The 27,962-nt window shown below is 41.8% G+C and overlaps 1 protein-coding gene across 3 annotated transcripts; it reads right to left on the bottom strand.

Annotated features, from left to right (window-relative positions):
* Positions 1 to 20: 20 nt before the first annotated feature.
* On the bottom strand, positions 21 to 27,446 carry clpb (ClpB family mitochondrial disaggregase). Of its 3 annotated transcripts, XM_026298666.1 has the most exons (17): positions 26,834 to 27,446; positions 26,509 to 26,560; positions 24,676 to 24,762; positions 18,888 to 18,991; positions 17,286 to 17,414; positions 12,945 to 13,042; positions 11,028 to 11,142; positions 6,369 to 6,446; positions 4,644 to 4,699; positions 3,951 to 3,995; positions 3,342 to 3,503; positions 3,058 to 3,214; positions 2,816 to 2,889; positions 2,595 to 2,714; positions 1,610 to 1,714; positions 1,202 to 1,246; positions 987 to 1,125 (listed from the first exon to the last, which is right to left on the bottom strand). In XM_026298666.1, the coding sequence occupies exons 1-16, from the start codon at positions 27,267 to 27,269 to the stop codon at positions 1,244 to 1,246; spliced, it is 1,821 nt and encodes a 606-aa protein (XP_026154451.1). In that variant the 5' UTR covers positions 27,270 to 27,446; the 3' UTR covers positions 987 to 1,125; positions 1,202 to 1,243. The 3 variants fall into 3 exon arrangements, with proteins under 3 accessions (XP_026154449.1, XP_026154451.1, XP_026154450.1); XM_026298664.1 differs by lacking the exon at positions 1,202 to 1,246 and having other exon boundaries at positions 21 to 1,125; XM_026298665.1 differs by lacking the exons at positions 987 to 1,125; positions 1,202 to 1,246; positions 1,610 to 1,714 and adding an exon at positions 1,739 to 2,355.
* Positions 27,447 to 27,962: the final 516 nt, after the last annotated feature.

Genomic DNA, 27,962 nt, shown 5'->3' with positions numbered 1-27,962 from the left:
ACAGAGGAATTCCCTTTTTGTCAGGGTGACTTTATTTACACAGTGGAGGCTGGGATACAAGAGTGAAAAATGTCGCTCGATTACATTTGGCTCCTTGTCAGCATACTGTTCAAACATTTATGATACAACACTTGGAATATCGTTTCTTTATGACGCTAAATTTCTCTGTTAGACAGACTTGCCTGTACAGGCACGTACTGTCCTGTCATGACCGATGAGACTTCTTCACATTAACATGCATCAACAGAAGCAATTCACGTGGCAGTTATATTACCCATAAGTCAAACAGAGCGCTACACATTTCTAACATATTCTTTACTAAAATGAAATGAGTAAGCAGGTTGTGTTGACATACATTTATTAATGTTGTTCTGCTGGTGAGACTTTCTCAATAAGTGTGCCTTAAAGCGAAGACAGATAATGTCTGAACCATCTTTGGTCACTGAAGTTTTCTTTTCCTTCACAGCAACTGGACCAACAGTTGGCTACTTCAAACATAATGCAAGGAGTGTCACAGCTTCAACCACCAATCACCTGACGAGGTGTTTGATGTTCATGATGATGTCGAAGCACGCAGGCACATTGCTACTTGTACAGCCACATCTTAAACACATTTATTTGTCCAGTCCTAAATGATCTGTGCAGGGCTCTTGAATGGTCCAGAACAATGACTTACTCTATGTTGTTGTTTCCTGTACATGGCTGACAGAGACTGCATGTGTGTGATGTGTGTGTACTGAAACAAAGAGGCAGTGATGTTGTGTTTATCAGAGGTATGTTTATTAGGAATAACTATGAAGACCTATCCACTCTCCCGACACTCGATGATGATGATGATATAGTAGAAGATATTGTATGTCTGTGGTAAGTATACATACACATCTGTATATATCTTCTGTGCTTCCTCTTTGTTTTGCTCTTTCTTTGTTAGTGGTCAGGGTTGAGCGGTGGACGGATGTCTAGCATTCTTCGTGAGCTGTCCTCTCCTACCACCTCGAGGCGCAGGCTGGGCATGCTCCCCTCCTCCTGGCCCTCTGACTGGACAGACAGACGCAGGGTGCAGCCTTTGGGGAGCAGCTCCTGCTCGTATGCCGCGGCTAACTGGTTGACGACCCGACGTTCAACCTGGTGGATCAGTGGCAAGGTCAGTAGGAAGCCAGAGTCCAGTTTTGTAATTCCTCAAGAAATAGATTTTACCCACCACATTGATTGCTGAGATCTAGTGCAGTAATATGCAGTAATCCTACTACAAAAAACAGTTAATCACTATTACAGTCAGACACTAGTTTTACTATTTTATCTCAAACACATATGTGGAAGTTAAAATGAAAGCAAACATGCCTGTTGTAAACATGAACATAGTATGAACATTTCCAGCTTGTGGAAACTGTGTAGCTGCTTTTCTGATGATCTTTCAAAGCAAGTTAAAAAATAGTGGATAAAACTACAAAAACTGATCTGAGATATTGGAAAAAAAGAGGAATTTTCCTTTAATCATATTCAATAGCTTTTAGAGCTTAAAGAACAAATATGAATAATACAATTTCAAGCCTTTTAAACTTTTCAAACATCCTGGTGTGGCAGTATGTGTGTTGCAGAATCTGCATACCTCGTGTTTGATGGAGCGTGCTCCATAATGCATGTTATACCCGCCCGCTAACAGGTCCAGCACTGGGCGATCCCACTCAAGGGTGATGTCATGCCGCTGCTTAGCCTGTCGACAGGAAGAAGGGAGAAACAGAGATAAAGACGAGGAGGGGGAAAAAAAGGACAAGGATGAGAACTGCAGTATAAAAAGTTATCATTCACAGTCAAATCAGAAACAGAGGAAGGTGGTGGAGATAAAGCAGAGTAATGAGATGGAAAGAAAGAGACAAATACAGCTGCAGAGAGAAGATACTGTCAAGCAACATGTCTTCCAGCGCTAATCAACAAGCCCTTAATGTATTTTAATCAAACACCAGTCGATAACAGTGATCAGAGCTGCTCATTTAGCTCCTCATATTAACACTCCATGCAGTAAATGCAACACCATATTTTACTCCAGAGATATAAACATACCATATTACAAATAACAACACAATATCATTAAACATTTAATTTAATATAAGTGAGTGACAAACAGCTCATGAGGATTAGTAATAATGACATTTATGCTGTTAGTATCACTGCCACATACAGAGTCGAAGTTTTTACAAGAGAGGCACATGTTAAAACAAAACAAAACAGATACAAACACAAGAAAGTGCACACACAAACACACAAATATTTAAAAGACAGACAAATGGACAGTGAGTCCGGAGTCAGGACCCCATCAGCTGCCTGCAGGGCCCATGCTGGCTGCCAGGACACCAGCTGTAATATTAATAATTAAATATTGATGAAGGCTCCACATGTTAAACACTGTAATCACATTATAGTGAGTAGCACTGGCACATAATATTGATCTGCGCGTGTTCCTGCACAGCTCAGTGGCCGCAGGACCAAGTGACTGAGATCTTGCAGTCCCACTGGAGGACCCCCATGTTATAAAAGTAAGGGTGATGAGAAGACAGGCCTCTAAATGGCAAAACCTCCTTTTTGCTGTTACATACCTTCTTGGCCCAGAAGTTGAGCTCTTTGCTGACCAGCTGTAGCAGTTCTGAGTGACAGAAGGGTAAGAAGTATACAATTTCATTGATCCGACCGAGAAATTCATCCCTCCGGAAATGAGCCTGTAAAGGAACCAAAGAATTAACAATGACAGCTACAGGCCAGGACTCTCAGGTCAGCTACAGTAAAATGTAGTTAAAAAGCAGTTAAACAAGCGTTCTACCTTCAGGATTGGTCGAATCACAGATTCTTTAAAGTGTCTGGAGATTTCGATGTCATCGCTTTTCTGTACATCCTCTGAGAAAAGCACAGTATTAACAGTAATTTGACCTCTATTTTACTCACATGACATCCGGTGATCTCAGGGCTACAGTGGCAAAATGTGGGAACTTAATAAAAATTAATGTTGATGTTGTACATCAATGTGTTCACAAATGCGTAAACATGTTAGTGCGTTTCTCCTACCAAGGTTGTCGGCCAGCTTTCTGCGGCTGACCTCCTCAGCTTCCTGACGGAGCTGCAGTGCATGCTGGGCAATTTCCTCACTTGCAACATTAGATGTCATGATAAAGATGGCGTCTTTACATTCGATGGTCTTCCCCTTACCGTCTGTCAGACGACCCTGAGAGCAGAACAGCAGGAATGACAGTGTTACAAATGCAAATATGTTATCAAACAAAAACACAGAATGAATGTTAAGTCTGCTAAGGTGCGCCGTCATTCCTGTGGGTCTGTGTTTGTACACACACCTCATCAAAGAGCTGCAGCATGATAGTAAGAACATCTGGGTGGGCCTTATCCACTTCATCAAACAGGACGACAGCATTAGGACACGCCTTCAACAATTTGGTCAGCTGACCTCCTTCCTCATGACCCACATACCCAGGTGGTGAGCCAATGAACTTTGCCACCTGACAGTAAAGTAGAGAGAGGGAGCACAGTCAAAACGAGTTGAACAATGTAATGCAAAGAGACTGACCAGAGCAATGCAAAGAGACTGACCAGAGCAATGCAAATGTCTTTTTTCTGCAAACTACAAAAATGCCAAGAATAAATAATAAAACACTGAGCTGGAACGATTAGAACGTTCTTTAATGTCATCATGATGCAACTCTGATTCACAAATTAAAGGAATTCATCACTAAAACGTCACAAAGACGCAAAATGGCAAAAACAACATTAATTTTGGTTTATGCAGCCATTTTAAGTACATGCACAGAATTAATCCAACAAATCACTACCATGAATCTGCAACAGACCGATACAAGTCTAACAGGCTTACTCTTGTCTGAAATGAAAACAATCACACACTGGTAATGTTTATCCAGTGTATTTGTAATAGGTATTAATTATCTTACCTCATGTTTCTCCTGGAACTCAGACATGTCCATTCGGATGAAGCCCTGCAATCACATGAGGGATTAACCACACTCAAGACACTACTGCTGTGATACTGATGTGACTGTTCTTGGCTCTGGGATCCAACATTTTAATAAAGAGTAAGTAGCACTGCACTGGTGCACTGTATAAAGCCATAATGTATCAACAGAGTACACATGGTACTACAAAAATCCCCAGTGCCCCAACAAGCATTTGTCCCTTTAAACCACCAGTGTTACAGACATATGTAAAGTCGACACCCTGACATGGTCAGTTCTGATCGTTCCATTTTGTATTATGAATTTTTGAATCGATGGAGGATTTAAAACTGTCCCAGAACCCAAAGGTGAATTTTATTTTTGTGAGGCCAGCAGAGGAAACACTAATGTGCATTATGAAGTGTTGCATCTTTCTCCAAGCAGCTTGATGTTCCTGTAACCTTTCTGTGCTAATGTTAAGAAAGTTTTAAAGAGAAACATAAAAAACTAACTGGAGTTTGGTAAAATGCATGTTGACAAGTCACAGTGTTTCCTGGAGAATGTCCATTTGACAGATGAAACAAAATTGCCCTGTCTGTTTTACTTTATGTCTATGAGAAGAACCGTTTTCCACTTGAATCACAGGTGTGTAGTGCATGCAAAGGTGTGTGTATCTGAGGCTACATCACATACCTTTTTAATGTCCTTGTGCATGTAGCGAGCAACCTGTTTGGCCAACTCTGTCTTTCCTGTGACACACACCATCAAACCAGTCGGACAAAACAGAGATGTAATTTAATTAGTCAGTTTCAGACAAGAACAGCCCCTTGCCCCCATTTAATTATTATTATTTTTATTTAAAAACAATCCCTGCACTTTTTGAAGTACATCAGTATGCAGAGATTTCAGGAAGTCAGGAACACAAATTTACTAATTTCCGACTGAAAGACAATCTCCCCCCTCTCTAAGTGCTGGCCTAAATCCCAGTGCCTCCCCCTACGAAGCTTTCAATCATACCCAGCTCTCCAGAAGCACGCATTATGTTAGTCAGTAAAATATTCTGCATACAAATGCTCATATATGATATTGATGTCTTGTGTTTGGTATGCATATAGTTGTGATGATTTTGTGCATGCATGTGTGTGCATGTGTCTTGTTGCTGTGTTTAATATTGATGTCTCATGGCCACTGTTTGTCGCTGAAGGCAACAGAGAATATGAACACCGTCTCTCCTTCATCTATCTCTCTGGCCTGTCATTTCACTATCTCCCTCTTTTTCAGCCATCTATCTGGCCCATAATATCCCTCTGTCTCCCTGCTGCCCTGACTTTTAACACACAGACACACGCGCACACACACATACACAGACACTATTTCTTGCTGCTTGAGAACATCCAAGCTTTTTTGTAAAACAGAGATGTCCCAGTCGAGTTTTGGCCTTTAATATATTTTGACAGCTCAAAAGCTCATTAAAATACACCCCGTGTCTCAACTTTTCTTTAATATTTTGTATTGTGTCCTACTGGATATTTTATGATATCCATGAATAAAGGAGTGTCATTGTAGATTTGTTGCAGTAGAAAAGTCCAGAGTGGATTAAGACAGTCTCAATTCATCCTCACTCTCCCCAGTGGGTATCATTAATTGAAACTGCTAGCTGTCGTTGTTTTGTTAGCATTGCTCTAAGGTTTGTTCCCTCACAATGCTGTGTAGTAAGCTAGAAATTGGTTCCAGGGCTTTAAAGGGCAGCCAGAGGATTTTGAAATGAATGGGGGCTTTATAATTCAGATGGTGATCAATTAAAATACAATCTTGCAGACCCTCTCAAATCTAAACAATAATCCATTAGCATCTTTTTTCATAAATGTGTTTGTTTTTTTGACATTGCTCTTACTTAACATCCTGTACCCCTGCTGATGGCTGTGAGTCATGTAATAGTACTGTATGCGATAATATGCACATTAGTACCAGTTCTGTTTCAGACCTGTTCCAGACCTGTGTATCACAGCCTGCATCTGAGCTTTGGCATTGCTTTGGAGTTGCTCTGGTCAGTCTGTTTTCACAGTTGGACACAGACTGATTAACTTTGTTTTCTCTTGAGGGAAACTAAGAAATTAGTATATATAAGTAAGAATAATAAATTATGACTCTTTGGAGACAAAACTATTTATTGAATAGGATGTAGGATTCTTAATTTTGTATTTACATTTTAAAGTGTGACGTCCTTTTGCTGCTTTGTCCAGTTAGTTTCTTCTGACTTCAATAGTTTGACATCAGAAAAACACATGCACTCAACATACTTGGTTTTAATTGAATGTTCTGTTCATTTTGGCAGCTGCTTTTAGAGGACTGATGAGGATTTTTTGCCATCACTTCATGAGCTTAAAACACAGAAAACGAAAGATGAGAGAGATTTACCGATTCCTGATGAGCCAAGGAAGAGAAATACGAGAGGATGCTCTTCATCGTACCAACCATTCTCCTTCCTCCTGATGGCTAAACAGTGCACACAGAGGGAGAGAGAAAAGGAGGCTGTTATTTCAGTCATCTGCATTTGTTGCTTCTGTAAGTAAGTTTCATCCAACTGAACTGAGTTGACCTGAGGACAATGGGTATCCCAGAATGATTATGATTAAGGATTAGGATTAAGAATCAATTAACTATGATTAAGGAGTTAGAAATGAGAAAGTGGTCAGACATTTTGGTTGAAAAAAGGAGAATGAAGAGAGACAACACAGCAAGAGAGCAAGATGAGAGACCTCCAGAAAGCTACCCATGATACCACCATCCCCCACCCACGCCCCCCCTCTTAGTCAGTGGGGCCATTAGCCAGCAGTAATTCTGTTAGCCTCCCTGGCGCGGCTATGGCGAAATCAGTTTAGCATGGATCGTAGCCTCACACACACACACACACACACACACGCCTGTTTAAAGAGGAGTGCCTACCCTACCCTGCCATCACCCTGGCAACCACACTCACACACATACACAAGATGATGAGGTGGGTCAGATGGGAGTAAAGAGCGCATTTGGCCGCTTGACGAAGAAGCAGACAATAGTGCAAACTCATCCAAAATCTGAACATGTTGAGAGGCCGGGGCCAAACCCAGAGACATAGGTGAGCAGAGGTTTGCCGACAGGATCAAAGCAAGTTGGTGACACAGCGGCCCTGACGGGTGAGGACTGATGCCTTGAGCAAATAAGTTCTGGGTTCAAATCTAAACTCTAAAACTAGCAAACTCTAAATGGTTCTTAGAGTTAGTTTGTGTGTGTTGGCCCCTGTGTACCCTTCCTTCTGAAACTGAAAAGCTACAGATACAGACAATGGATGGATGCATCCTAACTGTCATTTAGGTAAGTCAGCACTTAGATCTTGACAAAGCTGCCACTAAAATGACCACAGCTCAAACCTCAAGACTGCTCAGTGCGGTTATTCAACACACAATACTCAACACAAATTGTCAATTTCTTGGCAGGGAGAGCCAGGAGAACGCTGTGGCCAAGTTCTTAAAGAGAACAAAGAGGAACCAAAAGTTTAATTTCCCTTTCTGCTACAGCCAAACTGTGTCTAATAACAGCTACAGATCATGTCCTATTAACATCATTTCACTTTTAATGAGACAATGAATCGTTCCCTGATCACTCTTTGTAACAACACACATTTGATTTGAGTGTTAAACTAGCCACTAATCGTAGTGAGGGAGGTACAGAGATGGAGAGATGACAAGTTAGAGAGAGACGCAGAGCAAAGATAAGGAGAGGAAAGAGGGCTAAGGATGCAGGAGATAAAGAGAGGAAGGAGAGTTAGGTGATGCAGATAAGGAGACAGAGAATGAGGCAGAGAAACAAACGAGTGTGTCAGAGATGTACACCGAGATGAACAGTGACAAGAGGGCCTCCAAAGCTCCATCTGCTTCATCAATGGCTGTGTGAATGACAGCGTAACCTTCTGTGTTTTAGCTGATTGAGACCGACTTTGACAGAAGGGCACACTGACATTTCTCAGAGGACCCTGACAACAACGAGCAAAGGAAGGAGACAAAACAAATGAAAGCTCACCGTACTCTCTCTCTCTCTCTCACATGAATGCACACACACAGTCACACACACACCAGCACTGATCTACACACTCAGGGTAGTGTGTATTGGGCAGGTCTGGTTGGCTCTAACATGATTACAGAGGGATGATTCTCTTCAATAACTCTTAGCCCTGAGAGCTAAACCGGGATCAATCTAACTTGCTTCCTGTGTGTGTGTGTGTGTGTGTGTGTGTGTGTGTGTGTGTGTATTTGTACTGTGTGTCTCTCTCTCTCTGTATCTTGCTGCAGGCCAGCTGTTTGTCATGAGGAGTTCAGGTGGAAACAGCAGTTTCAAAGGTATGACAACATATTAAATGTAAATATAAACACCAAACTTTTTTCTCATATTGTTTTTTACATTTTGGTCTGCAAAATTTTACTAAAACTATCCTTTCATCCGTCTGTCTGCCATAGAGTTGCACATATCACAGAATGGAGAGATAACTAATGTTGAATCAATTGTTAATCAGTACATTTGATAAGCAATTTCGGTAAAGAAAAATGCCATATGTTTTTAATTGTCCACATTTTTATCTGGTTCATATCATAAGTATCATAAGTAGAATATCTTTGGATCTTTGATTGTTGGTCAAAACAAGCAATTGTCACGACATTGCCATGGGCTTTGGAAATGATACGCTTTTTTGTCATTGCTGCTTTTTTGATGTCACTATGCTACAGAGACAGAAAACATGGAGAAAGGAGTGGTGATGTATGCAACAATCTTTTCTGGCTGGAAACAAACTGGGAACACTGCAGTCACTTGTAAGTGTCTTTAGCTAGCAGGATGCTCTGACAGATTAATTGATAATTTAAATTATCTTTAGTCTTATAACTTTATCATTATAATAACTCAAACTATAAAGTAAAAATATGCTACAGCACAGTACATTTAGTTATATAGCCTGGTCCTGTGTAACACCCCTTTCTTTATCCCTAAATCACTTTCTCATTTCTTGGTTCATCTTCTCATCTCTACTTCCCATCTGAGTTGGGATGATGTCTGCTCACTGGGTCTATATGATAAAAATTGACAAAACAGAACAACATATAAAAATGTGCAGTCGATCCATCCATCCATGTGTTATCTATTGCAGAGCCTTCCAATTCATGAGGTTGGGGGATGGAGCCAATCCCAGCTAACTCTGGGCGAGAGGCAGGGTACACACTGGACAGATCACCAGTCCGTCACAGGGCCTGCAGAGTAAATCTTTGCAGTGAGATAATCTATCCTTCTTTAGCCTGGATTCACACTGGTCAGACAGTGAGCTATAATCCAGCTGGAGAAGCAGATTTCTAAAGTTTGTTAGATGCCAAAATACAAAACAGCTGCTTGTAATGCTCACACACAGGGTTTTACAATACTGGAAAGTTCACATGACAGCAACACAAATAAAGATCTTGAGGTAAACAGCAAACTTTCTACATTAAAATAAAGAGCTGCATTTTTTTCATGCTCGATGAAAGTCTGTGTGAATGCAGCCCTTTGCAATCCCACATTCTTTCATTTTGTGTGTATGTGCGTGTGTGTGATATATTTACTGTAATACTTCTCAAAGATCAATAAGCTGTTTCTTTATCACCATGGCAATGTCTTCTATGGCTTTCAGGGCAATTCGCCATGATAACAACAATCATTCATCACCCTGCCAAAGACTACAGGTCCCATGATTCTTTCCTTCTTCTTCTTGGACTCGCTTATTCCCATCCTTACACTGAGATTTGTAACACTGCTCAAATACACATCGATGTCTTCTGGTTTGTATACAGCTCTGTAGTTTGTATGTACAGTTCTGTAGTTATGTGTAGTTTTTTGATGTAGCACTTTACATGCAAAGGTCTTGTGGAGGACAGGGTGGGGTGGGGGTGGGGGGTTATTCTCCTGTTGGTTATAAACTGCCGCTCAGTTTATATTTGCTCTTGCGAATATATTATGGATTATAATGTCCGCTTCTAGCTTTGGGAGCGAGTTGATTATTTTCACAAATCTAAATAGAAAAAAACGTTCAACATCATAAAAACAGCACACAGCCTCTTTCTTCACTGCTGAAACCCCTTCCTGAACACACACACTATCACTCTCTCATCTGCGGATCAATACATGGCCTCCATGGATGCCTGGTGTAATATCAGCTCTTTACTGTCTGCTGTGTTATTGTGCTCTAACTCATCCTCCCTTCTCTTCTCCATGTATTACACCCGCTCTCTTTGTCTTTCTGTCAGTGCTCCAAGCTTTCTGCTTCTCTGCTACTTCTCTGCTTTCTTCTCCCATCACCCTTCCTGTCTCGCCTCTATTTGTTTATCCCTTGTCATATCTGTTTTTATCTTCCTGTCTCCATCACTTTGCCTTACTCCTGTCCATCCCTGACTTGGTGCGTTTATCGAGATGGATGGCACAGCATGGAGGAATGATGACTCGTGAGGTACATGGAGACCACAGAGTTCAAGAATGAAAGGACAGAGGGGTGAAGAAGAGAGTGGGCATGTTGGAGATCGAGGGGGTATAAAGAGATAAAGATGGAAGGAGAAACGGGAGAGAAAGCCAAATGGGGAAAAGCGACAGAGTGGGGGAAAGCAGAAAGAGGAAGAGAAAACGGGAGGAGGGAAGCGTCTGTAGTATGTCTCCTCTCACTGTAATCGTGTTAACTGGCGGCTCCGAGCCTGGCCTCTTCAGCTGTCACACACAAACACATGCACACATGCACACAGCACCTGTGTATGCCTGACAGACAGCTCATTCATCACAATTAACCAATTACAGCCTCCACCGGTCTGTCTGAACCCGCCCACTGCTAGAGGGCAGGGAGGAGAGCAAGAGGAGGTAGAGAAGGGCAGCATAGAACAGAAACATACAGAAAAGACAGTGCCAGCAGAGAAAGAAAGACAAAGATACAGTTTGGAAACAAGGAGGAAGACAAGGCTACAATCTTAAAGTGTGGATGTATTTATTATCCACACGCATTCATTTAGCTCCATCTACAGTGTGCTATGTGTTTACCTGAGGCCACAGTGTTGATGGCTCCCTCCTGTCCAATGATGTGTTCCTTCAGCCTCCGCTCCAGAGGGAACCTCCTCCTCTCCTCTGCCTCTCGTCGAGCTTGTGCCTCCTTGAACTATGTGGAGGTTTAAAAATAAATAAATAAGACAACAATAAAGAAACCAGACGAGACATATAGTGAATCAGGGACAGAAGCCAAACATCTGGGGCAACAGGGAGGGATAACAGCAACAACAAAGAAATCAGCTCTCAAATGTAAGCGAATCAGTAGGGGTGCTTCACTATCTCTTCGTCATCACATTTTCTTTGCATCTTTGGCAGAGTCACAACTTGTCCTCACTTTCATGCATTTTAGCAGAAAAAAAGTTAGTGGCCAACCCTTGAGACAGGTTAGTATGGATTTATGTGCTTGACTGAGGAGTAGAAGAAAGCTATCATCTGGGGGTTTGTGACTGAACACCTCTAAGCATCACTGTAGACAGGCAGGAGATAATTTTTGTTACTTGGATTCATTGCTAAGTAAGGACATTATTCTGTCAGGTGATAAATGACAATGTTGGATTGTGTGTCACCTTTTTGATACTGTGGACTAAAATGTCAAATGGCTATCTTTCTTCCTGTAAAAAAAACAAAACAAACTCTATGCCTCACTAGCACTTTTAAAATTTCCATTTCCCAGCTTTCTGCTTCCTGTGTTCCTCCTCGAAAACACTCTACCTCTATCTGCATTTGCCTCCATTTCCTCTCCTCTGCTGATTTGATCTCTTTCCACTCTCTCTTCTCCTCCTCTCTCGTCTTTTCTCTCCATTTTCTCACACCTCCTTCTGCTTCACCCTGCGTTTCTCCTTGTCTTTTCTCTCTCTCACAGTCACACTCCGCCTCATTCATCCTCTCCTCTTTGTCTCCTCAGACTCTAGGTTTTCACCCTGCAGTGGAGGCAGGCTGTTTATTCTCTCTCTCCATCTTGCTTAGCTCCGGCCTGCTGTCAAGCTGGTGGATAACTACAGATAACTTTATTTAGGTTTATTCAAGAAAACAGCAGAGCTCACTCCTGCTACTATATACTTGTGAAATACCAAAAGCTAAACTGTAAGTTTACCCAGTCAGCTGTTTTATGCAGGTTTGTTCAGTAATTTCCTTCTTCCCAACATTTTTGTTCAGAAAAATGCACCTTATCCTATCTTTAAAAGCATTAGAAGATTGATTTCTTTAAACAGGTTTCATTTCACACCAAATACCCAGAGATAACTCTATATATTCAGTCAATATTTACATACAGTAAATATGTAGTCAAGGAGAACATGAGGATAGTTGGTGTGGGTGAGGAGGATACAGAGGATAGGGTTAAATGGAGGCAGATGATTCGCTGTGGCGACCCCTGAAGGGAGCAGCCGAAAGGAAAACATACAGTAAATGGCACTTAATACAAAGATTTATTAGCATTATAGGTAATGAATGATTACCTTTTACACTACAGTAAGGCTTTAAGAACAGAGAAAAGCAACATTTAGGCTAACGTAAAGTGGATCATAGTATTATAACCAGATTCCTGATTGTATTTTGTCTCTTGTCATGTGTTCTTTATCATTTACTGATAAGTCAGCTTTGTTCTACTGCAGGTTTTTAACCCTAGTTAACCTCTACCAGTCTCTATGTCTGTAACACTCTATAGCACCTGTCACTCAGTCACCAGACTGACACAGCACTTCTGAAGAGTGTGTGTGTGAGTGTGTGTGTGTGTCTGTCTGTGTGTGTGCGCGCATGATGATACAAATGTCTGCTGACTCACTCAGGCCAGACCACAGGAAACAATTACAGCAACTAACATTTGTATGCATGGAAACTAATGTTGGTTTAATTGCTTGCACACTGTATGGAAGTGAAAACAATATTAGTGTCCAAATGAACGTGTCTTACCTTGCCCTCCCACTCCTGCAGTATTGTGCTCACTTCTCCGTCCTTAGCATAGGCCCGTGGTGTGTGTCCCAGCGCATTGGTCTGCAGAGGGTTGGCACCTGCATGCATGTCAACAGACACAAATAAGCATTAAAAATTTAGAAAGCTTGTAGCAGCAAATGCAATGGTTCAAATTAACAGAAGTTTTTTATAAAATTGTTAGGAAAATTTCTTGCACCACAGCAGGGGTGTCAAACTGTCGATTGTGAGTGTGAAGCTGGGGGTGAGAGGTCACATGGGTTCAGAGGTCACTGAGGCTAACTGCAGTGAAGCAGGAGGGCCAAGCAATGACCCTGTAGGGGGTTTCATATCTGCAACTCATGCCAATAAGGCACACTCTGACCTCTACACCCGCACACTAACACTCTGGACTATTATAGGATCTATACACAAGGCAGGCTGCTGCAGGTTGGGAGCCACTGAAGCACACAAGCACACACACTTCCACACAGCAGGAGGGGTCAAACGGTGGAAAAATTCAGTGAACTATTTTTGTGGGACTGGAGTATAAATGGGAATAAACAATGTCTTGACATGTGTGAAGTGTGCCAGGCCTGGACAGTGGTGGGCTTGTCAGAGAGGATGGTTAGCAGTGCCTTCTGCCCTGACCTGTGCAACCACTCCCAGACTCATCCAAACACGTGCCTCCACATGAACAAGTGGATGGTTCCATCACATTCACTCCACCCAAGTGAAAATGAAAATGCAGTGAATAATAAAATGGATTCCTCTTTTTAGTTGCATATTTGGAACCACTCAGTTTTTAAGAGAGAACAACCGTGCCACATAAACACCAATGTGTACCTTAGGTCTCAAGCAGATTCAGCAGCAAACATGAGCCTGCTTGGTATCAAACCTCAATACTGGTCTCAGCCAACATGGATCCATACCTCCATGTATCAAAGATCATGTAACCTGTTAAAACCATGTAAAAAAAAACAAAACAAAAGAATGTAAATGAAGTGCAACAAGAAGTGAAAAATCAATGAAGCTCTGATTCCTATATAGTATAATAAAACTCTTCAGTATTTTATTGCTGACACCAACTATTCTGAGTGTTCATTTGTTTTCTTAATTACTTATTCTATGATCAGACTGGTATGACACAAAGTCCTACTCCCATTTCTACATATCTACTACAAAGGCTGAATTAATCCAAACTAGTTATTCTTTGGCCACCCATTCTGAGGCCTTAATATAATTTAGACACTACTGACATGAGACGAAATGTAGGAAAAGCAGTGCAAAACTCATTGGCATGACATTAAATATGCTAGTTGGCAGAAAATACATTGAAATCTGATTAAACTAAATCACTGACAAATTGTAAGTGACAATACTCCTTAAGGATACATCAAGGGTTTAGTAAGCTCCCCACTGTAGCCCTTCAGCTAATGGGTTGCTATTTCTACCAAATTTGAAAAAGGTGAATTCAAATACGGTAACAGAATCAGTAGCATATGTATCTGGAGCTGAATTGTGCACTAAGAGCCAGAATAGCCATCTAAAGTTTTTCTGTATAAACTGCACTCAGAAAAAACCTGTATGTAATCAATATAGTTGCCGCCTGCTCTCACTGCTCTGAGCACCGACTGCAGAGACTAATAATCACTGTGATGATTATCGATAAACTCCTAAATTTTGTGACCTGCTCACAAAGCTATCGATCCTGACAACAATACACCACTCACCCCCCCACACACACCCACCAGCCACCAAAAACATGAGGGAGGAAAGCAATAAAGTACCCACACACACACTGGACATAATAAATAGCATCATTTAGGGCTTTAATATCAGGCCAACCCTCTGGGCCATAGCACTTTATAACAGGATCAACACTAACGACACACAGACACACACAGATGCACGCATACACACCAGCTGAACATTCACACCCACACACACTTGCATACACAAGATACCTTCATTAGGAGTGCTTTAGTTATGCCTATTAGGAGTCCCCTCCTCTGTCCTATTTACTCCTCCCTCTCTTTCACTGCAGCTGGTGGGAGAGAGCCCCTGCTGGTCTTTGTGCATGTGTGTATCTGTATTGTGTGCGTCTGTGATCATGCGTGTTTCTTCTGGCCTCCTACCACCTACAGAGCCGGCCATTACTGAGTGCCCCTGGCTACAGGCCTGATGTGGAGCCTGGGGAGAACCTAGAGTGCCTCTGCAGGTAGAAGGGCGAAGAGAAGCCCCAGGGTGGGCCAGGAGACTGTGATGGATGAAGATGTGACTCGAGGGCCAGCTAAGGCCAAAAGAGCAAACCCACAGCAAGTAGAGTAACATGGATGCACACAAACACAGGGGAAATAACGAGGTATGGCACACACACAACTCCAAAAACACACGAGAGTTGCACATACGTGAAGGGAAGAGAACAAACACACCCAAATTCACACAGATGTCCCAAAGCTGTGATGCTTTATAAGATTTTTTGTCATGATGTAAACAAAGATAGATCGGAGGCTACAAGGAGGAAATGGATTCAAGGAAGAGAGGGAAGAAATGACAGAAGCTTTGTCAGGAATAATCAAACATTATAATTATAGTAATTATACAGTAATTATACACCGCTTCTCGCCCCAAAAAAACACACATGCAGGTCAGCAAAGTGTTTGGGATCGAGTGCATGATGTCATGATTGTTATTGGCTGTGATGGTGGCGCCAACCAACCAACGGCCGAGTCAGGCAAGCAACAACCACCCTCATCCTAATCTGATTGTCCTAAAACAAATGTCTCTGCTTTGTGAAATTTCTTACCTTTTTAATTCAAAAATGCGTCTGCACAACATTTGATTGAGTTAGACGAGGTGATTTGTTTAAGCGTACAGAGTTCTTACAGATGCGAGAGTGAGACCGGAGAGACAGGCAGACACGGCTTTGGATGCACCATCCATCATAAACATAAACAAGACATTAATACTAGCCAGTGTGCGTTTGAGTGTGTGTGTCTATGATGGTTGTGGTGTTTTATCCCCGCCCACCAAAAAAAGAAAGAAGTAATAATCTTGAACGCATCAGCCTAAAAAGCAACAACTCCAAATGTCAGCCAAGTTACGATTCAAAACAGCGGATACAAACTGAAGCATAACAAAAGGACAAAAGCACACATGAATATATGAATATTTTAATTAATGAAATGGAGATACAGATACACACACAAAGACGCACACATCCTGTGATCCTAGAGTTACCCCAAGGGCACGTTCTGTGCGGAGGTCACAGTTTAACTAGGCCTAGGTTGTTTAAGAGCTGCTCGCCTGGAAACTGAGGGGGGTACTCTGCCCCCAGGGCTTATGAGTGAGAGTGTGTGTGTATGTGTGTTTGAGAGAACTGGTGGAGCTGAGTCAACGACAGGTGCGAGTGTAATGGGGGTGAATGAAGAGGGGGTATGAACAAGTGATCAATTTCAAATGAGCTTTGTAATTCTGTTTATATTACTCGGGGGTGGAAGTGTTAAGATGGTGATACATGGAGAGCTTTTTAAAGCTGATGGAGACACAACCGGCCAAAGCTCCAGAGCAGCATGAGAGCTGGACATCAATGAGGCTCAAGAACAGGCAAAACTGTTACTCTTGATATAGTTATTTTTGAGCTTGAACTACTAAGTTTCCTAAAATAAATATTATCCTTGATTTTTTTATAATAAATGATCAATGTTACTGCACATGGATGTGAATTTAAAAAAAGTGTGTCAATCAGTTTAGGGAGTTAAATTTTATTTCTGTCTCACGGGTAAAACTGATGAGTGAAAATAAAAAGGACTCTCTAAATAACAACAAAAATGATCTTCCATGGCCTGTGCCTTGAGTTTGACATGTCAAGTAACAAAAACATATGAGACTGCAAACCTAACCTCATTGGAAGAGGTATTAGGAGAGAAAAGTAACTGTCTATTAAATACAGACTGAGCAGTACACATCCTCACAACATATAAAGGCTTTCTGTTAAACCATTGGGACTCCTTTCTGGCAGAAAATATAATTGAGGTCTGTCAGACTCTTTTAGCTGTAACTGACAGCAGTTTTCCCTCATGAAGGACAGACTTGGTCTCCATTTCTCTGTAATATACCTGGTCAAGATAAATACTTCACTAGCATAAATTAAGAACATGGATGTGAGCCATTGAAAGTTAAAAACTGTCCCTACGTTCATATCCTGATTAAATATTTTCATAATTTAGCTTGAAAATAAGAGTATGCGATCATCTCATTCATCATGACGTAACTTTGCATGTAAAACCTTTAATAGTCTGGACCCTCGATGGGTTTATGATGAGATAGGGTGTAACGTACCAGCCTCCAGGAGCATGCAGACAGCGCGTGGGTCATCAGCCAGTGTGGCATAGTGAAGCGCCGTGCAACCGCGGAAGCCAGCCCTGCTGCTGAGCCTGCTGCTGAATTCATCCTCCCTGGAAACCAGGACTGCAGGGAGGGACAGGCAGAAACACATGAGAACAGACATGACAGGGAAATGAGGGAAATGATTGCATTCTCAGAAAAACACACAAGAGGGTAGTTCACACATGAGGCAAAATTACAAGTTTAAATTTCTTCATGTCTGCCACAAATAATGAACAAAAACAAAGCCGGGCCTTTCAATACATTTGAATTCCTCAAAGATGGGAACAAGATACTGAGAGTATGACTCCAGTATAAAAAGCAAACAATATACTCCCTGGAGCTGAAGAAAATGTTTCTAATGAGTTAACATAAAACTTTAACTGTTAATGTATGAGCCTTTGAATCCAGAAGAACTTTCTTTAATCTATTCTCAGTCAATGTTAAGGCTCCAGAAAGTGTGACTATGATAACACAGCACACTACAAAATTGTCTTTCCTGTTTCCAGCTTTCAAAGAGTTGTTCATTTTCACAGATTTAAGCTCAACTGTCCAACATGATAGCAATAATGTGAGTTGTGTTTTAGGGTCTCGTTTGCTGCGCTCTTCACTAATAACAGACATAGTCTATCATTCTCTCCTTACTTCTCTTTTTCATAACAGCACTCATCTCGTGCCACTCCTCCTCACCCATTTTTATTTTTCCGCCTCCTTCCCCTTCTCCTCAGTATCCATCAGTTGCTTTCATCACTTGCGCCCTCTTCCTCCCTCCCCAATCCCTCTATCCCAATAACTTTGTCTCATCCATTTCCTGACTTCCTCTCCTCTCCCTCCCTCATCATCCCACCCATTTCCTTCAATCGCTCCTTCCCTTTATCACATCCACATCATCTTCCTTCTACTCATCCTCACACCACCCATTGCTGCTCACTACCTTCGACCCTTCCCCTCCCTTTCTTTCACTGCTTTCCTCTGTTTCTTCTTTGCTTCATCAGTCTTGCCCTCCCTCCATCCATCCCACTCTTTTTCTCTCTTTCTGACAGTCTCTCTCTGTGCAGTGTCTGTGTGTGTGTGTGTGTGTGTGGGAGAGAGAGACAGGGCGGGATAATCATAGCTAACCCAATAAAGCGTCGCACAGGGCCCCCTAGCCCATCCATCAGCGTGCGTCTGGGAAACGCTTCCCCACGCTACGCCGGCCCCACGTGGACCCAAACCTGACAGCCATATAAATGTCTGCAATATACATATCCCATATAAATATGTCTGCAGAAACCCAACACAGGATGGGGAGGGGGGCTGTGTGTGTGCGCCTGTGCCACCCTGTCATTGTGTTTGTGTGCGACTGTGTGTGCAGCCCAGGAGAAAAACAAATAAAACACACACTACTTGTCACAGAACATATAAAAAAAAATACACAAGAAATGAAACGTACATATATGCAAATCTGTGTGCAAATTCTAATATCTGGTTCTACAATTAGGGTGTGTAATACTGCAACCACAAAGAAACCACACAAATACATGCAGTGTGTGACAGTGATGTGTTTTTGTCTTTTACCTTCCAGTGAGTGGATGCCTTTCTCTCGTGAAGTGTCATAAACATTGTTGAAGTGATCTCCGGTGTTTGGGTCGGCCCCAGCTTCTAGCAGAACCTTCACCACACTGGAGATGAACAAAATCCACAGGCACACACATTTAAATACCGAATAATGCTGTATAGAGCACTCAAATACACACAGACCAGCACTGCACTTCCATAGCAGTAATTCAGTACTTGAAGTCAATGCTGCTTAACAACAGATCTTCCTTTTCCCTTTAGAAATAATGATATAATGGAATGGATGGTGTATTTGTTGCCAATGTATTACTGGCCAATATGAGAATATAATAATGGAATTTCAGTCAATGTTCAGAATAACAAATAAGGATATTACCATAACCCTGGTTCTGAATGTGGATTGGCTCTAAATAAGATCCAGAACCAGAATATTTTTAACATTAAATCACCTCAATTTAAAAAGTAAGATTAAAAGTTTGCATTTATTGTCCTTTGGCACATGCAGGAGGACATTCTCGGTTAGATAATCTGTCCTGAAACTCTGTATTAGTTGTGGTCAGAATCTTATGGCTTTCATGAAGCAAAAGTGTATACATGTAAAAGTGTATTCATCGTCTGAGGCAACCGAATTTGAAACTGGGGCTAGATATCAAACATAACGCAACCTTTTAACAAATAGTCGAGCTATAAAAAAATGAACACTGTATGCAGACGTAGGTGCAAATATCTAATTCCTCAGTTGTTAATGACTCTTTCACCTGATTCACTTGCATTTTTGGTCCGTCCCATTATGGTGAATAGACGCCAATGGCCGCCTCTCTCCTTTACTATACACTTATCTGCTTCGTAACATGTACGTATGAGTAGACAAGGGGCAAGGGTCAGGTCTGTTTCCGGCACTGTTGGGGGTCAGAGTGGGTGTTTGTATGTAGTCTTTCATTGGAGTGCACCGCCTTATTGAGCAAACACGAGTACCTCGGCAACACCAGTCACTGTGACCCAATGGACATTCCAGGTACTGTCTCTCTGTCTACAGAGCACATTTAACATTTAGGATACCACCACAAACATGAGCAATGGCTTTGACATTGAGACACAGACATGCATGTGAATGCACACAAACACACAAAAGCTAGTGAGCTAGTCTGTGCCGACAGGAAGAGAGAATGGGGGCGATGGCCGAAACATGAACTCTGCCAGTATGCTGCTGGCCGTCATTAAACCTGTGACTATGTAATGTGGCCTGGGAGGAAGTGATGGATCATTTTTAGCTAAATGGTTATGGCAGGGCCTGGAGGAGCTTAAATGAAGCAAAACGATAATTCATAAGAGGATGAGGAGGACTCTTTTTAGAGCAACTACACTTTACCACATTAACAGGCTACAGCTTCCCTTTAGAAGAGACAGTGCTCTTAAAAATGAATACTGATAGGAGATGTGACCTCAGAAATAATGGAGCAGCTCCATAAATTGACTGAGTATGTATCAGACTTAATTTGAAGTGGAAGTGTGAAATAAAAACAACTTGTTCATCTGTATCGGCAACAGGAAGAGTATTGATTTCTAGAAGGAAATCAGAAGATATTTAAACAGGACAAAAACAGCTTAAAAATATGAAATACTGTGGATCTGCCAACAGTTTAAAGCAATGATTATTTATCTAAGCATCTGTCAATAAAGGGAACTATGGGTGGAGCTAATGTTTTAGGACTAATTTCTTCTTTAAATATAAAAGAAAGAGAGAATTGGGAATTTTCAGAGCCCAAGGTTACACATTAATACTTCTTTATTTATTCGACCAACATCCGACCCCAAAGACACTTAGTCTATTATTACACAAGAAAGATAGATGTGTAAGGGTCAAGTCTTCACATTTAAAGAGCTAGAATCAACAATATTTTAGCATTTGTGCCTAAAACATGTCTAAAACTATAAATGGGTAATGAAAAGAGGATAAAAATTAGATGAATGTGTCCATCACCATTAACATTCAAATCTGACCAGACTTTGGTAGTTTGTGTCGTCACTACAGGAACATGTGTGTTCCTGTGGGAGAGTAGGGATGAGAACAGCCTGGCCAGGTCTTTGTGTCTGACCTTGCCAAGGAGGTATAAAGGACTATCGGGGGGTCCCCTTTTGTTACTGTATCACTGTGGCTGGGAGCAGCAGGGGGGCTGTGACCCACAGAGGGCTCTCCTCTCACCCTTGCAAGCACTTCTACAAACACATCGATGCATCTCTCCGAGACACATACAGACTCACACAAACTCAAACTATGGCTGGTCACACGAGGCTGGGCAGGACTGTGTGAAGAAATTAGATGGTCTGAAAAGGGTTAATGGCATCAGAAAGGTAAACACGAAAGAATAAACAAGAGGAAAACTGCAGAGAGGAGAGGGAGGAGGCGGAGGAATGGATGAAAGAAGCAAAGTGCAGCTACAAAGATGAAAGAGAAGGAGATTTAATTACACAGGATAGTGCCAAAAACTAATGAGCTTTTGAAAACTGTTTATAGTTTTACTAATCAACTGATGATCAAGTGCCTAACTTTATTTGGGACATTTAGGAAGAGAGTTGCAGCACTAATGTGAGCCCAAACTGAAAGCATGCAGAGGTTAATTAGGTTAAACTCCCATTTTAAAGGACTGGGCTAAAAGTTAAAATTACAGATTTCCTAAAGCAATTACCAAAACAATATTATGTGTTAATCACAACATTTATAACATAAATTAAGCCAAACTGTGCATTAGTTACATAAGCAGGAAGAGCTGCTGACTTTACACCCCTGTCTCCAACTTCTCTCCCAGTCTTGGGTCCACTGTCTTGATCTTCTCTGGCAGAAACATTCAAATTCTATCAAACTGTTACACCTGGTATTAAAATGACATTAATTTCTTATCCCCAAAGCTGCTGAAACAGCCAGTCATTTAACACGCGTATGCTCGGGCTGGCAGATTTAACCATCCAGCTCAGCCACAGACTTGCCAGCAGGTGACTGGTGTTGTTGTTGAGGGCTTGTGTTTGTTTCCTCTCATGCCCTGGAGGGAAGACAGGAAACAGACACTTCCGTCTCCCTTGTACTATAATAGACACCCGAGCCAAACTGCCCATCCATGTCTCTGACCACCTGGCCCACACGCTGGACCTTATTTGACCCCATCTCACCTGGTGCTGGTCATGTAGATGCCAGGAAGAGATTTTTAGTGTCTTTTCAAAAAATCTGACTGGTCTAAAATACAATGTCATCAGGGTGTGTTTTCTTCTAGCTATTTATTTTAGCAAATTCTAATATATATTCTGAGAACCTAAATGAGACATATTGTCAGCTTATAAACAAAATACACACTGCACTACGTTACTGTTAGAATAAAGAACTTAGAGGTAATGTATGTGTATTTAAACTAAATGTGCTATAATGACATAGCAAATTAAAAATGTATAATAATGTTTTGGTGTACATTTATGTAGAGCGCATTTTAGAATCAATGAGATCCCAAACCTGTCCAACTGATTCACTAGAACGATCTGTTTACCATCACAATCACCTTGTGTCTCGACTAAATGATGGTAATATTTCACAGTTATTAAAGCTCCAGTTAATCCCAGTCCCAAACCCATAATCTCACTACACATCACTCTCTAACTATTCTCTCTCTCTCTCTCTTGCTCTCTCTTTCCCAACAAGCCACTCATCCTCTGGTTCCATCATCCCTCGTCTCAGCCCCTCTCCCTCAAATCGAGTCACTTGCCCGACAGGTCAGAATGGTCAACAGGCGTTTCAGTCGGCTGAGCGTTTATTGTGCACGTGAATGCGGCAAGGGAGGGATGGAGGGACAGAAAGAGAGATGGAGATGGGTATTGTGTGTTAAAGAGTGCAAACAGTGGGCTAGGCCCTGCGCCTCCCTAATTTAGCCTTACATCAAAGCTAAGCAAGCAAACACCCTCGATGTCTTATCCTTAATTCGTGCACACACCCCTCTGCTCCACCCCTTGAGTCATGATTCACCCAGAGCCAACTCAACCCCTGGACACATGCGAAGCTTTCTGTTGAGCGCTACTTGTACAGTCGGAGGGCTACCACAGCTTCCACGGAAACTGACATGTTATCACTTCTGGTCCAAGAAAATACTGTATAAATACAGTGGGAGGGAGGGGTGGAATAATTCAACAATAACATCCATGCTGATGTTCTAGCCACAGGCTAGACCTTGTTCATGACTGATGTTCCCTGTGTTTTCACTTAACGGCTGCAAATAAAGTTGTGTGTGGCTGAGTAATAGGCATTTGGCCTGTAAGATATCTGGTATAAACTCTGTCTGTCTGCGTGCTTATGTGTGTATTCACACATGAATGTCACTTGTGTATGTGGATGTTTTGTGAGTGCGCGAGTGTGTGAGAGAGATGTGTGACTGATGTGTGTGAACCGATATTCTGTCTTCCCTGCAGCAGTGACGGCTCACTGGGGGGTTGGAAGACGGGATTAAACACAGAGGAGTGTCACTGGCTCACTGAGTTATAGCACTCATAACACACACACACACACACACACACACACACACACACACACACACACACACACACACACACACACACACAGCACAGTTATACACATAGAGAGTGCGTACAGATGCATACACACATACAACCAAATGTGTATCCAAAAACATTTGACACAGACATCACATCATTAAACATGTCAAATATGAACATGTCACACAACAAGAATTATTCAGCACGTCATGTAAATATATACTGCAGCTCTAATGTCACCCCAAAAAATAATGATTAAAGCATATGATCATATTTGTCTGAGGATGAGTGACAGACTAGACAGTGAACACAACAGAGCACAACTAAAAATGATTTTTTAACATTTAATGTTAATACATTTTAAGACGGATTATTATTATTTCCCCAAAAATGAAAGAAATTATGAACAATGCTCATCAAAATATCTAAAAGCCCAACATAATGTCTACCAATATTTATTTTTTCCAAAACTTAAAAATATACTATTTACTATCATGTAAAAGCAGCAAATTTTAATTTAAATTGATGAATGCCTGGCATTTTTTCTTGATTCCATAAATTTCAGCCAACTCTCTGTGGACTGAATAATTGATTATTCCCCCTTATAATAACTTTGCTTTTAATAATTACCTCTTATTTAAGTATTACAACCCATTGAAGAAACAGAATTGATAAATCTAAATTTTGAAGTTTAACAGAAATTAATAAAAAACCTAAAAGCTGAAAACACTGCTTTTCTTAGCAGCATCAACTTGAATTACCTTACAAACTCAATAAAGGAGTAACTTTAAAGTAAGTTCAGTTTAAGGTATTTCATATTCAAATTTCACTTTATGCTTCTCACTGGCTCATGAGGCCCTTGAACAAAAAAGTGACCACACAGTCCTGGCGGAGAACAAAAAAAAGAAAAGAGAAAGAAAAGCCTGTAAATTGGATTTGGCCTGGCCTTAACCTCTGCCCCTTTATGTTGTGTGTGTGTTCTGGGCTGCAGGAGGCTAATTTAATTTGTTGGACAGAGAGATGGGGGAATGGGTAAAGACCGTCTGTCAGTCTGAAAGTCGCACTTTGCACTTGTGAGGACCTACTGTAACAACTAGAGCAGGGACATGGATGACATATGCTCACACGGTAACTCATGCAGGCAGCTGCATGATCCCGTAACGCTACATTACCGTCATGCTCACCAGGGAGGGCCAATGAAGACCAGTGAAACAAACTGTTTGTCCAGTGGGTTTAGCTGGACGAAGCACACACACACCTGTGTTGTCGGTTCATTGCAGCCACCATGAGAGCGGTCCAGCCGAGACGGTGACGGTGGTTCGGGTCCACCCCTTCTTTTAACAGCCTGATAGAGGAAAAAACAGAATGGAATAATATTTAGACTTTACCGTCACCATAAACACAAGCCTATTTCTAGTTCTATCTATATGCTGGAGTGTCACTGAGATATAACACACACTGGCATATATACTTGTTCATACTTAATCAGGGAAAAACAGACGTCTTCATGTGAAAACAGATATGACCAGCCAGCTGCTGTGTGACTGCATCAAAGACTTGTCTTTTAGAGCCATGAAACTAGCACATGATGTCTTTGTCTCTAGCTGAAGCCACACACTTGCTCCTTGACCAGTTAATGTGTCTGTGAGTGTGTAAGCCAGGTGTCTGTTGAGTTTTCTGCCTGAGGGTATGACATAAAGTGCCACAGAGTGACAGAGTCCTTATAAGTGTGTGTGTGTAAATGATCTATTTGTCGTCTCTTGCGCTGAGCAGGCAGACAGTGAGTGTGTTTACAGTCAACACAGTCTAGTCTGCACTGAGTTGTGATGCTCCCTGGCTGTTTTCACTGCCTGCCTGCAGAAGGTTTGGGCAGGGAAACGATTCAACACTAGTCCATTACAGAATGGGCTTCAGTCAAGCAAGTCAACAACTACATGAGCTGCTGCTTGTAAAGGTAACACAGATCATCAGCCTTCACACAGGAGTCTCCTTTAAGACAGCACATCAGCATCATAGAGCATCGTAGATTTTTATAAAGACTATGTAAAAATGAGGCCTCTACTCTCCCGACTGCCTGTCAGCAGACACACCCTGACACTCTACCGCTCCCATAACTGAACCAAAGCACTTAACACATCTGTGGCCTGGTGACTGTCTCACCTCACTCTCACCTACACCATCTGCCACATGGGCACAGGTAACCCAAGCCTGCAAATGGAGGCACACATGGATAAGCACATGTATGTACACTCAAAACACATGGATTTGGACACCCAATACCTTTCAAGACACAGCAAGCAACAATTGTCAATGTAACGCAATTAAAATAGATATAAATGTTAATCTGATTCATTCCAGTTGTGTACTTCACATATCCAAAAGTACTGGAATTGTACATAGTACATTCTTTGGTATTTTGTTGTCACGAAGAGATTTCCTCAACAAAGTTCACGTTCATGAGCTGGTGCATTTATCTGACTACAGACTGAACATACCTGTGTTGTTCTTCATATTCTGTAGTCAGGTTTTATAACGTGATATCAGCAGGACAGATGGCACCAAGAGCTACTACAGGCTTGTTAAGCTGCTCACATACACAGAGTGAGTGAGTTGTAATAGATCTGTAGAGGTAATGCAACAAAGCATCTGCATGTCACATCCATCCTCCACCTGGCACACATTTACAGTAACAGGTGGTCCTCTTCTTCCATCTAGTGTTTACTGTTGGAACTACAGCCACAGGAGACATAACTGCAGATGATCCTATCTGTTCAGTCAATGGGGTGAAGGCTTTGAGATCATTACTAATGAGCAGCAAATATACGTGGTTTACAGGAGTGATGATATTAGTGATGTTATTTCAATATTCCACAGCCCTGCTGACCAACCAAAATATAGAGATATGAGGAAATACTTTAAAAGGTAGTAAGAATAAATACACCCAGGAGCAGGATCAGTATGAATACTACGACTACATCCCCAATGAGCATTATTATTATGTTTATTTTTTTTTAACTGAATTGAACAATGAACAGATGGTACACTGACTCCCATGGTGTTATGTCATAGTGCAATGTTATGTGTATAATACCTGGCCACATCGTCACAATTATTGGTCCTCGCTGCCTCCAGAAGAGCATCACCTTATTATTAAAAAAAAAACAAAACAGTTTTTATATTTTCTATATAAAATATTACACAAGAAGAACAAGGAAAACCTTGTACAGTCAAATTTAATGCCATAGTATTTTCTTAACTCTGTTGATCACTTAGATCTTTATATGCATTTTGTAAAAATGTGCAAAAATGACAGACCCTAGTCTATTTGATGTCTTCTATACAAAGGCAGTCTGGGACTAATCTCTAAAAGGCAAAATAATTATAAAAAGTCAGACAATACAGTGAGGGCTGTCTACCTTTGTTATCTGAGTCTTTTCTTAGGCAGAAGGCCACGGCTGCAGCAGACAGCACACCGACAGAGGCCACTCCTGCCCGGCTGGCTCCTCCACCTGCTCCCTGGCCGCTCTCCTCCCAGTACTGGTTGTTGTTGCGCCCTCTGCTGGCCAGCGCCGCCCAGGAGCTGCGGCGGTTCTCCAGGTTGGACAGCCATCTAGGGGCGAGGTGGTGGTACTGCACCGACGGGTTCACGTTGGTACCGGCCGTCTCTTCAGTCAAAATGCCCCTTCTGGAGACCCGGGAGGTGGACACGATGGGGTTGCGGTTGGACTCCGTGGGTGTCTCATGGATGCTCTGGCACACGGCCCCGTTTGCGCTGGTCTGGAGCACGCGGCTGCAGGGTGACAGGCTGCGCGACCTTCGCGCAAACAGCCTGGTGGGAACAGATGATAACATCGCGATAAACTCACCGAAAACCCTCAATCTTGACGGTACCTTCAGGGGGAAAGTGACACCATGCAGACCGGAGATACCCCGTTAATTCTGATGTAACACTCTCTGACTCTTCCACTACCTTCACCTAATCACAACTAGCGCGACGAAAACAACCGGTTTACCTCATCACAGCATGGATGTCACCAGAAACCGTGGTGCATTCTGGGAAATGTTGTTTTACCATGCATGTGTGGCTTTATTTATCTGCACATACTTCGTTTAAATGAAGTGAACTTGCAGTGAATCGCACAGGCGTCCGTGGGTTTGATGAGCTGGTTCATGATTTCTACGTGCTATTTTTGGATGAATGTCCTGTTTTGCCTGTTTTTGATTATTTAACACAATATAAAAGAGCAATGAGTGGACTGTTGCCCCGTGTTAAAATATGAGGTGACATGACAACTGACTGGGGCTTCACATTTGTTTTATTATTATTATATCAGAATAAAAGGACATAGTCGTTTCTGGGGCTTTGATTTACATTCTCTTTGTATGAGTAGATCTAGTGTTATTGTCAAATGGACAATCACTGTGATGAACATGTGATGAGACAAGCTGTTGCTTTGTCTACAATGCATCGCCACCGCCAGGTGGCGTCAACACCGCAGCCAGTTTTAGGTAATTGCAGGCAAATGTCAATATATGAGGACAATC

Source organism: Mastacembelus armatus, chromosome 13, assembly GCF_900324485.2.
Source record: "Mastacembelus armatus chromosome 13, fMasArm1.2, whole genome shotgun sequence".
Lineage (NCBI taxonomy): Eukaryota > Metazoa > Chordata > Actinopteri > Synbranchiformes > Mastacembelidae > Mastacembelus > Mastacembelus armatus.
Note: the sequence above shows the minus strand (reverse complement) of the source record. Positions and strands in the feature narration are given on the sequence as shown.

Excerpts from the sequence above, each read along its gene's own strand:
- clpb (XM_026298664.1), bottom strand. The coding sequence starts at position 27,269 with ATGTTATCATCTGTTCCCACCAGGCTGTTTGCGCGAAGGTCGCGCAGC. Across the intron at positions 17,415-18,887 it reads AGGCATCCACTCACTGGAAG|TCCTGGTTTCCAGGGAGGAT; the intron begins GTAAAAGACAAA and ends CCCTCCCTGCAG. Across the intron at positions 1,715-2,594 it reads TCAACTTCTGGGCCAAGAAG|GCTAAGCAGCGGCATGACAT; the intron begins GTATGTAACAGC and ends TCCTGTCGACAG.